This window comes from Erinaceus europaeus, chromosome 4, assembly GCF_950295315.1.
Source record: "Erinaceus europaeus chromosome 4, mEriEur2.1, whole genome shotgun sequence".
NCBI lineage: Eukaryota > Metazoa > Chordata > Mammalia > Eulipotyphla > Erinaceidae > Erinaceus > Erinaceus europaeus.
Window position 1 is genome coordinate 10612029 of NC_080165.1, and position 12537 is coordinate 10624565.

At 42.5% G+C, this 12537-nt stretch overlaps 1 protein-coding gene across 4 annotated transcripts in view; it reads right to left on the reverse strand.

Moving 5' to 3' along the window:
* Positions 1-8454, reverse strand: part of CRISP2 (cysteine rich secretory protein 2) — a 31063-nt gene extending 22609 nt beyond the window's left edge. The window contains exons 1-5 of one of the 4 annotated variants that reach the window (XM_060188733.1): positions 8362-8454; positions 3914-4018; positions 2490-2529; positions 1562-1713; positions 1102-1172 (exon numbers count right to left, since the gene is read on the reverse strand). In XM_060188733.1, the coding sequence (XP_060044716.1) occupies positions 1102-1172; positions 1562-1607 (117 nt within the window). In that variant the 5' untranslated portion in view covers positions 1608-1713; positions 2490-2529; positions 3914-4018; positions 8362-8454. Of the gene's footprint in view, positions 1-1101; positions 1173-1561; positions 1714-2489; positions 2530-3913; positions 4019-7367; positions 7387-8361 lie in introns of those variants that run through there. The other 3 variants (XM_060188734.1, XM_060188732.1, XM_007523285.2) reach the window with 3 other exon arrangements.
* Positions 8455-12537: the final 4083 nt, after the last annotated feature.

The following is a 12537-nucleotide window of genomic DNA, read 5'->3' on the forward strand; positions in this document are numbered from 1 at the left end:
TACATCGTGTGGTCTCTGTCTGGGCGCCTGCCTACACGGCAGTATCTAAAGAAGGCGACCATCGCACTGGACATCTCAGCTGTCAACTCCCATCTTGATGTGGTGCTTCAGTGCTCCAGGCTGAAATCTTCCAACGCAGTGAGACAGAAAGGGACAGGCAGGGAGAGAGACCACAGCACTGAAGTTTCTCCCAGTGCCATGGGGACAGGGTTCAATAGTTGTGACACATCAGTTGTGTCAACTATTTGACTTTTTGTTGCAGATAAAGGTGAGAGAGAGAGAGAGAGAGAGAGAGAGAGAGGGAAGAAGGAGAAGGAGAAGGAGAGGAGAAGGAGAAGGAGAAGGAGAAGGAGAAGGAGAAGGAGAAGGAGAAGGAGAAGGAGAAGGAGAGGAGAAGGAGGAGGAGGAGGAGGAGGAGGAGGAGGGCTGAGTGATGGCATACGCCATGGAATGCTCTCTTTATCAAGCGCAAGCAACTGGTTTCAAGCCCTTGGTCCCCACCTGCAGGGGTAAGCTTCATCAGTAGTGAAGCAGTAATGCAAGAGTCTTCTTTTTCCCCCTCCTCTTCTCCTGTCATATAAGTAGAGAACAGGAAAGAGGAGGAAGGGGAGGAAAAGGGAGGGGAGGGGAGGGGAGGAGGAGGAAGGAGAGGAGAGGAGAGGAGAGGAGAGGAGAGGAGAGGAGAGGAGAGGAGAGGAGAGGAGAGGAGAGGAGAGGAGAGGAGAGGAGAGGGAGAAAAAATAAAAGGTGTGGGGAGGGAGGAAATGGCAGCCAGGAGTGACGGATTCCATATGCAGGCCCCAGGCCCCAGAGGTGAGCCTGGTGGCAAGCAAGCAAGCACACAAGCCAGGAAAGGATGGCACAGCACAGAAGCGTCCTGGCACCTGGTGTGCCCATGTGGTGATGAGGCTTAAACCTGCCAAGGCACACACCCTACCAGGTGATCTATCTTTTGGCCCAGTAATTGTGTTCAACAGTCTGAGCTACCTACACTTCATTTTAATGAAACAGACACATATGCCCCCTTCCATTTTCAAAGCATCCTGCCATGTCACCAAGTTGCTGAGCTGGTTCAGGAAAGACTTTCTACGTTCACCTTACCTTTGCTTGTGTGGGTACAGACGGAATCAGCACAGCAATCAGGATCACGGCCAGTAGGAATAAAGCCATTACTGGGAAGGAAGTCAAAGAAAGGGAGTGACAACTCAGCACTAGAACTACCGTCATTAGCATGACATTCCCATGACGCATGATCATCTTATACTTAGTTCTACTGCTACTGAGACTATCAAAAAGGAAATATGCAGAAGAAAAAAACACATGCTTCTCCGTTATTAAGGTTCAGGACTGAATATTCACGTCACCTTTCAAGTGCCCCTGCTTCCCTGATGTGCACCAGCCTTTGTTTTGCTATTATCTGTGAAAAGTATGATCATTTGTCTTAATATTTATACATGACTGTAATCAGGATTCCAGGACTGTGGTATCATAGAAATAAATATACAATACTTTTACTAGTGCTAATTTCTAACTAATGAGCGGGATTAGAAGTTGTGTTTACTCGAATACATTTGAACATCTCGCCTTCTCCAAATTGCTGGGTCCATGGTTTCATATAAAGGTTGTTAAATATCTTCCTTGACTTTTATAGGACACTCTAGCATTGGTTTCCACAAAATTCTGTGATTTCTTGAGTGTTAAAAATCTGTGATCCTTTAAATGAAGAAACAAGACCATTTAGTTTAGGAAGCATTTATCTTCCCAACATTATTCACAGAAACTTTGTAAACTGAAGCAACACTGTCTTGCCGGTATTCCGCTTGTGAGATCGATGCTCCCCGATTCCTGAAGGGGGCGATATCTGCAACACAAGTGATCGGCACCCTTCCCAGGCTTTCTTGACTTGTCAAGCATAGCCAGTTTGGCTCTGTTCCTTATGTGCTTTTTACCAGAGTGTGCTCAAAACAGGGAAAAGAGTGAATGGAAAATTACTGAGTATGGTAAAACGAGATGTCACACTTCAATCTCATATCTTGATGGGTATGAAAATAGTCCAGTCTTTTAAAAACTAGTTTACCCTGGGTCTAGATAAGTTCATAAGTGATGTCAGGAAGGAGCTCCCATTCAGTTACGACCTCTAAGTCAATACACAATGAAAAGAATAGTTAAACTGGAGAAAAGCAATCATTTTTCAGCACAGTGGAGATACTCAATCCTTATTTTCCCATCCCTCTATTGTAGGTATATGTAATGGCATTGTCAATATGGTTGCATATGCACTGCATAGAAACAATTACATATTTTCTATGATAGTTCTAGCATAACTGTTTCAAAGTCATAAGCATGGAGTTACTTATTTTAGAATACAAATTTAAGCTTCAGAATTCATCAGTAAGGTTTTGAAACATTGTGAAGTAATCAAATAGACTTCACTGGTAGCAAAGTAAAAAAATGGCAAAGTTTTCACATTAAAATAAGTCATCACATACTGTTTGTTGGTTCTCAACGCAGGATGATGTGGCAATTTATCTGCAGGAAGATGAAGAGAAAGATGGAGTACAATATACACTGTTCCATAAGTTAATGGTCTACGATGTTACCTACTCCTCCTTGCTTCTCCCCTCTCCCTTCAGCCCATCCACCTAATGTATATTCAGCTTTGCTACATCAATGAAAGCAATGACACCTTGGTGAGTGCACTTAAAAAAAAAATCAGGGGGGTTGGGCGGTAGCGCAGTGGGTTAAGCACACATGGCGCAAAGCACAAGGACCAGCATAAGGATCCCGATTCAAGCCCCCAGCTCCCCACCTGCAGGGGAGTCGTTTCACAGGCAGTGAAGCAAGTCTGCAGGTGTCTGTCTTTCTCTCATCCTCTCTGTCTTCCCCTCCTCTCTCCATTTCTCTCTGTCCTATCCAACAATGACGACATCAATAACAACGATAATAATAACCACAACAATGTTAAAACAACCAGGGTAACAAAAGGGAAAAAATGGCCCCCAGAAGCAGTGGATTCGTGGAGCAGGCACCGAACCCCAGCAACAACCCTGGAGACAAAAAAAAAAAAATCAGATGTCAGTCCTTTAAATCCACATGCAATCACAGTTGAAATTTTAGGGCGTCAATTCCGACTGCATCTTCCCAGACAATATTCTTAGTCCACCTCCATGTTAAATACCAAGCTCAAGCAAAAGTTACTGATGTCATGGGCCCCTGGGCGCATACCTAAAATAGACTTCCGACTACTTCTTTCCACCCTAATATCTCTATTCTCACCTGCTCTATTCCAACTTTCTTGTTCCTGTTTATTAAACATTTTGTCTGGTTTCACATCTTAACTGCTTTTGAGACACTAAGCTGTAGATGCTACTATGATCCCATCCTGACTTCCCTGGGAAGATCACCACATCAGCGTGTCCCAGGACCTCCCCTCTCCGGAGCCCTACCCCACTAGGGAAAGATAGAAACAGACTCGGGGTGTTGATCAACCTGCAATCACCCTGTCCTGTGGAGAAGCAAGTCCAGAAGCCAGAACACCCACCCTCTGCACCCTAAAAATAATCTTGCTCCATACTCCCAGAGAAGGAGAATGTTAGGGGAAGATGACGAGAGGGCTTGGAACCCCAATTTAATCAGGACCCAGAGAAAGAAGAGGAAAAAAGGGAAAGACATTCAGCAATAGTGATAGATGACTTTGAAAGGAAGAAAAGGCTGAACCATAGGGGAAAAAAAAGGACAAAAAGATAGATGATAGATAGAACCATTGCAGTTTCCAGAGAAGGGAATGAGGACAGAGAACTCTGGTGGTGGGAATGATGAGGAACTGGACCCCTGTTATCTTGTAATTTTGTAAACTAATATTGAGTGACCAATAAAAGAACATAGGAGTATTTTCTTTTTCAGTGCTACTTACTAATGGGAAAGAACTGTGGCCTTTCTTACAGGTTATTTTAAAACCAGGATGACGTGGTTTCTTGAAGGTCTCTATGAGAGGAACATGGTGTATGGTTTCATAATGCTAGAAGAAGAAATGGAGGACATGAAAAATAAAGATGGGAAGAAGTAGATAATATCAAATATCTCCACCATAACCAAAATGACCCAACTGTTTCACACAGTTCTCTAAACGTCACTGTATTTAATCTCATCATTAAGACCATGGGGAGAGAAGTATCTTTTCTGATATATCAGATGGTATTTTCCATGTCCTATGAATTCTTCCAAACACTTGACAAAATATATTTCTTTGCAGTACTTTCGTCATTTACATGTGAGATTCCACTGCTCACAGGTGAAGTCTTTCATTCTCTTTATTACAGAGAAAGAAGGAAAGAATAACAAACGGAGAAACACCACAGCACTGCTTCACCAGGAGTGAAGCTTCTTCTGGTCCTTTTCGTGTACAGCCAGGTCTCAAACTCTTTGAAACCTCTCTTCCCTGCTCCAAAGGAATTTTTCTTGTTGTTGTAGCTGGGTATCACAGCTCAGGGCTGACTTTTTCATTTCATATAGAGAGAAGTAAAGCACCAAAGCTTCCTCCAAAGCACCAGGGGCTGGGATAAAACCTAGGCTGTAGACATGGCAAAGCAGAACATTATCCAGGTAAACCATTTTGTCAGCTCCGTCTCTCTCTCTCTCTCTCTCTCTCTCTCTCTCTCTCTCTGTTTGTGTGTGTGTGTGTGTTACTATGGTTATTTCTGGGACTCATGCCTGTAGGAGGAATCCACCACTCTTGGTGGCCATTTTTCCATTTTTATATAATTTGATAGGACAAAGAGAAATTGAGAGGGGAGGAGAAGAGAGGGAGAGAGAAAGAGACATGCAGTCTGCTTCACTGCTGGTGAAGCTGCCTCATGTAGGCAGGGAGCGAGGGCTGGAACAGGGTCCTCCCGCATGGTATGTATGCACTTAACAGGGTGCACCACTGCCTGGCCCCCTCAAAGTGATTTAAAAGGGGGGTGTCAATAACTGTTGAAAGTATAGGCTAACTAACTTCCTTAGAATGTTGCAGCATGTTTTCAACACTCATCTATACTTTCAGCCCAGATATTCCTTACAGAGGTTTTTTTTTTTCTTTCTAAAGTGGAGGGATTCATGTCTATTAAAAACTAATTATCAGTATTAAAATTAAAAGTATTTTAATTTTGATTGAGTGGAAACCAGTGTCCCAGAACTGCACTTGGCAAATATTAGAATACTATTCCAGTAATTACAGACTAGGAGGCAGGAATTATTTTAGAGTATAGACAAATCCCATGCATGTAATGCTCATGCCACAGCATAAAACTTTGTGTCTTCAGTAAGCCATTCACATTCAGATTTTCACCTTGAGATTTTAAAGCTGCTTTCTGAAAAAGCAATCTCAGTGCTTCATTCAAATAAATTGGTTTTTCTGGGGGCTGAGCAGTGGTGTATCAGGTTAAGCACACTTAGTATGAAGCACAAGGACCCACACAAGGATCTTGGTTCGAGCCCCCAGCTTCCCACTTGCAGAGGAGGTCACTTCACAAGTAGTGAAGCAGGTCTGCAGGTGTCTCTCTTTCTTTCTCCCTATCTTCCCCTCCTCAATTTCTCTCTGTCCTATGCAAAAAAAAAAAAAAAATCAAAATATGGCCACAGGAGCAATGGATTCATATGTAGTGCAGGCATTGAGCCCCAGTGATAACCCTGGAGGCAAAAAAAAAAAAGTGAAATCATCAAAATAAATAAATTGGTTTTCTATGCACTTAAGCACATTCTTAAATTTCTCTGTTGTACATATACACAAGACCTGGCACAAAGCAGGGTAAAGTGAATAGTTTTATAATAAAGCTATAATGTATTACTCAGCTGTGAACAATACTCACATAATAAGTGGTATAATGTACTTTAAAAATAGCATAAAATGCATACAAGATAGTTATAGACGTAATACTTAACCCATATCTGCAACCTTAGGGAAACTGCTGTAGCTTCCAGTGGAGGGGATGGGGACACAGAACTCTAGGGGTGGGAATGGTGTGGAGTTATACTCGTTACCTTGTAATTTTGTAAATCAATATTAAGTCACTAATAAATTTTTTTAAAAACTAGAAAAGCCATTTTTATGAGGCAACAAGGCAAATTTCCATTCCTGCACCAATTTTTCAAGACTCCAGGGATTTGGGGGAGGGAGGGAGCTAAATAAATATATACTGATATATAAGTTTGAAAATACAGGGAAAAGTTTAAGGGTACTGCCACCAACACCCCACTTTGGTTGGAATTTCCAAATAGTGTTTCCCATCACTGACTAAACTGCCCTGTAAGAACACCAGGAGAGGGCAGGTCGTGGGTTCACCACAGCGTAATTTTCATTTTGGTTCACTGTTCCATCCGTATGATTATTTTAATATTATTTATTCAATATTTTGAAAGACTTTATTCCCCCGTTTCTGAATTATATGAGAGGAAAAGCATCTTGCCAAAAAAAAAAATTTTTTTTTGTCATTTTGCAGTAGTGCTCTTAGTTATAAGTTGTTTTTTTATTTGCTTTTCTGTTTATTTTTGGTTGTTGGCAAGTGTAAACCATCAACCAGCCTGATTTGGGAATAGTAATTTGTCCTAACTTTTCCCATCTTTGATTTTAAAACCTTTCTACTGAGCAAAAGTAGGCCCGGTGCCACTGATGGTAATACTGCAGGAAAGGGGTTTGGGTTGTTGGGGAAGTCAGTCAGGGTTCAGATATCAGTCCTGGTCCCCAATATCTTCACTTGGTTCTGGCCAGGCGGACATTCCGCCTGCCCTGCAAGCACTACCAGTATGGAACAGGGTGGCCATTTGCATTTATAACTGCCTGAAGGCGGAGATGAGGCTGCAATTGAGCTGGTGGCTAAAAGGAGGCCAACAAGTCACCCCCTAGAAACTATGGGAAGATGAGGGCACGCGGGAATGGAGGTTGGGGGGAGTGGGGAAATGGAACAGTCCTGGGAATCCAAGATCCAGAGTCAGAACAAAAATCCCGGATGTGGTAGGGTAAAGGACGCAGGGGTGCCAGTAATCCTGCTGGATCGCCCTCCACAGCAGGACTGCGCTGATTAGCTTTGTGGGAGATAGAAAGTGGCTCAACGGGGCCGGGCGGAGGCGCACCTGGTTGAGCACACATGTTAAAATGCTCAAAGGTCCAGGTTTGAGCTCCCGGTCCCCACCAAGCTTTGTGAGTGGTGAAGCAGGACTGCGGGTGTCTCTCTGTCTCCCTCTCTATCTCCCCTTCCCTCTCTATTTCTGGCTGTCTGTATCCAATAATAAATAAATAAATAAATAAATAAATAAATAAATAATATTCTTATATACAGAGCCTAATAATAACATCGAAAACATAAATAAGAAACTAAAATTCTTGATCTGACCTCATGATAGACCAAATGTAGAAATACCTGGCTTCTGCTCCGAATCACAGCATCAACAGAATGATTTGTTTGAAATTTTTAGAAGAATAAACACAGAAAGTCACATTTAAAGTCTCTGGCAGGTCTGAAATCTTGTAATTTCACACACGTGTTAAATCACTAATTAAAAAAAAATCAGGGGGCGGGGTAGATAGAATAATAGTTATGCAAAGAGACTTTCAGGCCTGAGGCTCTGAAGTCCCAAGTTCAACACACGCACACGCACACATTACCTTAAATCAGAGCTAAGTAGTGCTCTGGTTAAATAAATAAATTCAGGGAGTTGGGCGGTGGCGCAGCGGGCTAAGCACACGTGGCGCAAAGCGCAAGGACCGGCATGAGGATCCATAAGGATCCCTGTTCCAGCTCCCAGCTCCCCACCAGCAGGGGAGTCGCTTCACAGGCGGTGAGCAGGTCTGCAGGTGTCTCGCTTTCTCTCCCCCTCTCTGTCTTCCCCTCCTCTCTCCATTTCTCTCTGTCTTATCCAACAACAACGACATCAATAACCACAACAATGTTAAACAACAAGGGCAACAAAATGGAAAATAAATATTTTTAGAAATTAATTAATTAATCCAATTTTTAAAAAGAAGGAAGAAAAACAGAACAGAAAGTCTTTGGCAGATCAGTGCTAAGCTTAGAAGGAAAGGAAAGGAAAGGAAAGGAAAGGAAAGGGAAGGGAAGGGAAGGGAAGGGAAGGGAAGGGAAGGGTAGGGAAGGGAAGGGAAGGGAAAAGGAAAAAAGGAAGGAAGGAAAGAGAGAGAGAGAGGAAGGAAAGAAGGAAGGAAGGAGAAAAGAGAGCATGAACCGCACTGAAACAGTCTTTACGCCAGCTAGCGTGTCTGAAGTGGTAAGGGGTCAGGAAACCACTCATCTCCCAGATCTTTCTCTTCCCAGCCTTTCCCCACCTCCATACCCTGGTCATTTCCCGTTCTCTGACTGCTCTAAGACCCACCTGGCTCCAGAGCCCAGGTTTTCCTGTTGTTGGCGGGCTGGAGAGGGGCTCCTGCTTGCCCCTCCTTCTGCGCCAGACTTCGCAGGGACCCAGTGCACAGGGCAGAGCGACGTCACAGAACTTTGTGAGCTCAGCAACCGGTTCCTCCCTCGCTGTCCCCCATCTCTCTCTAGGACTGCACCCTGGAAACCCTACACCTTCACCCTTGTCAGAAGCAGAGTTAGGTCTTTGAAAGTTAACTATCTGTTGATAAACCAGAGGAGTTTTATCGGAAGAAGACTGGGATTAAAAATGCCTCCGCCCCAACCTGTAGGGAAGTCGCTTCACAGGCGGTGAAGCAGGTCTGCATGTGTCTGTCTTTCTCTCCCCCTCTCTGTCTTCCCCTACTCTATCCATTTCTCTCTGTCCTATCCAACAACCAAAGACACCAGTAACAACAACAATAAAACAAGGGCAACAAAAGGGAATAAGTAAATAAATAATTTTTTTTTAATGCCTCTGGGGAGAAAGGGTGCTCGGGAGGGCAGGGGAAGAATATAAGCCTCCTCCCCCCCCCACCCCCACCAAAAAAAAAAGTGGAGCTCCTTTCAGACAAGATCTCTGGAAATAATGCAGATCAGAATTAAAAGAACAGGGTAGAAATGTTCACAGATACTTGGGCTTGCTCCACAGTGTGACACCAAGCGTGTACTAAAATAACAGATTCAGTGGCCTTTGTGCAGGTTCATTCATTAGTTCTCCTGCCCGCAGCAGTTTCATGGTTAGCAGATGCAAAGAGAGTAACAAACCAAGTTTTAGGAACTTCTGTTGCTCAGTTTCTACTCAAGGCTGTGGATTTCAAGGACAGTCTTTAGCCGGAGACTTGGTATCTCTTCACAGAAGGCACTTAAGATATAGATGCATTTTTATGCTTGGTTGTTTTTAAATTTAAAAAAAAGTGAGTTGACTCATTACCTAGAGGAAAAGCTGGGTGAGAATCAACCATGTGAACATGAGGATTAGCATGCAGACACCTCTATGACTCTGCACTTCCTGTTAAGAGGCTTGACATTTCTTTACACTCTTGTTATTCAGCGGGAGCATGACTATGACTGTAACAGCCTGTTCTGTTTAATGGTGCTGTGTACTGATTTCCTTTGCCATTGTTAAAGTTCCAGGGGAATAATGCCCCGCCATTATTTTTAGTTGTACGTTACTGCTTATTTCAATTCATATACCACAGACTAAAAAAATTAAAATAAAATAAAAACTTAGAATGTAGAAGCCATTCTAGACTGCTTTACTCTCTGGTTATAATCCATCTGTGAATCCACTTCTAGACTTTCTCTCTCTCTCTCTGTCTCTCTCTCTCTCTGTCTCTCTCTCTGTCTCTCTCTCTCTCTCTCACTGCTATGCTCATGTCTTCACAGTGACTTGTTTACAGAATCAATTTAACATTTCAAATACTTATATTAAAATCTGTGGCCCATCTTTTTATGAACCAGTGTATATTTTGAAGAGCAAAACAATCCAATATTATTCTGAAACAGTTTACTATCTAAGTCCTTTTCTTTTTGTTTGCTTTTTTATTTATTTAGCTTTTTCATTTATTTATTTCTGAAAGTGGGCCAATGAATTCCTATAGCAGAAGAGATTCCAGGGGGTCAAACTAGGGGCCTCATGCATGAAAATTCAGCTCTCTTCCCATTACACAAATGTCTAGACCATGAGTATCTTTTTTTATTTAAGATTTTTACTTTATTTATTAATGAGAAAGATCGGAGAGAAAGAACCAGACATCACTCTGGTACATGTGCTGCTGGGGATTGAACTTGGGACCTCTTGCTTGAGAGTTCAATACTTTATCCGCTGTGCCACCTCCCAGACTACTAGACCATGAATATCTTACTTTTAATTTTTTAGAGACACCATACCCATGATTACTGTTTTTTTTTTTTTCTATAGATGATGTGAGAATGAGAGTGGGAATTGTTTATTTACTCAAAAGAATCTCTTGGATGGAATAGCATAAATGTAACTAACCGTAATATTAATAATTAATGGAGTAATGATGAATCTCCCAGACCAAGCTCACAGAAAACACAGGTGTTTAAAGAGCTTGATGAGCTTGAGAGAATTCCCTAGAATAATTGTACTGGGACATAAGAAATAAGAGTGAATAGAATAAAAGTAAAAGGAAGACATCAGATTGAAAAGCTTCTGCACATCCAAAGAAACTATTAAACAAACAGAGAGACCCCTCACAGAATGGGAGAAGATCTTCACATGCCAGACATCAGACAAGAAACTAATCACCAAAATATATAAAAAGCTCAGCAAACTTAGCACCAAAAAAGCAAATGACCCCATCCAAAAATGGGCAGAGGATATGAACAAAACATTCACCTCAGAGGAGATCCAAAAGGCTAACAAACATAGGAAAAACTGCTCTAGGTCACTGTTTGTCAGAGAAATGCAAATTAAGACAACACTGAGATACCACCTCACTCCTGTAAGAATGGCATACATCAAAAAGGACAGCAGCAACAAATGCTGGAGAGGTTGTGGGGACAGAGGAACCCTTTTACATTGCTGGTGGGAATGTAAATTGGTTCAGCCTCTGTGGAGAGCAGTCTGGAAAACTCTCAGAAGGCTAGACATGGACCTTCCATATGATCCAGTAATTCCTCTCCTGGGGTTATACCCCAAGGACTCCATAACACCCAACCAAAAAGAGGTGTGTACTCCTATGTTCATAGCAGCACAATTCATAATAGCTAAAACCTGGAAGCAACCCAGGTGCCCAACAACAGATGAGTGGCTGAGAAAGCTGTGGTATATATACACAATGGAATACTATGCAGCTATCAAGAACAATGAACCCACCTTCTCTGACCCATCTTGGACAGAGCTAGAAGGAATTATGTTAAGTGAGCTAAGTCAGAAAGATAAAGATGAGTATGGGATGATCCCATTCATCAACAGAAGTTGAGTAAGAAGATCTGAAAGGGAAACTAAAAGCAGGACCTGATCAAATTGTAAGTAGGGCACCAAAGTAATAACCTTGTGGTGAGGGGTAGACATGCAGCTTCCTGGGCCAGTGGGGGGTGGGAGTGGGTGGGAGGGATGGGTCACAGTCTTTTGGTGGTGGGAATGGTGTTTATGTACACTACTAGTAAAATGTAGTCATATAAATCACTAGTTAATTAATATGAGGGGGAAAATTAATTGTATGTCTAGAAGTTTTTCAAAACACAGACTGAATCTTTTTAATATATATAGGCTGTGTAATTGATATGCAGACTTTCTCAAAAGCCTAGACCAAGTAGATCAGAAGCAACCAATAGCACAGCTATATACAAGATACTGGGTACTGTACAGCAAACCCTAACAAAAGGACTTTTCAAAGTTAACCCAATTACCAATTAATGTGATGATAACATTAACTATCGATTGTCTTTTTGAACCCTAAGACAGCAGGAACCTCACATCTCCACTATAGAGCCTCTACAGTCCTGGAACCTTTGGATAGGGCCCACTTTCCCATATGCTTCTCCAATCCATATCAAATAATACTGCATCTGTCGATCGCAACCTAATCAACACAACGATTGCCACCTCAACATGCTTCAGCTCATACTGTGTCCAGAGACTTCACGTGTGGAATGACAACCCTTCAGCTTCATTACTCGGTCACCAGGTTCCAGATGCCATCAGGATGCTGGCCAGGCTTCCTGGACTGAAGACCCCTACCAATATGTCCTGGAGCTCCGCTTCCCCAGAGACCCACCTTACTAGGGAAAGAGAGAGGCAGACTGGGAGTATGGACCGACCAATCAACACCCATGTTCAGCGGGGAAGCAATTACAGAAGCCAGACCTTCCACCTTCTGAAACCCACAAGGACCCTGGGTCCATGCTCCCAGAGGGCTAGAGAATGGGAAAGCTATCAGGGGAGGGGGTGGGATATGGAGATTGGGTGGTGGGAATTGTGTGGAGTTGTACCCCTCCTACCCTATGGATTTGTTAATTTATCCTTTCTTAAATTAAATAAATAAATACATCAAAAAGTTACCCGGCTTCTTTGCAGAGCTGTTTAAGTGTATAAATATGATCCTTAGTACCTTGAGAAGTCTGTGAATGTAAACCAGTTAAAAATTCTGTCACTGGTCAGGGAAGATAGCATAATGGTTATGCA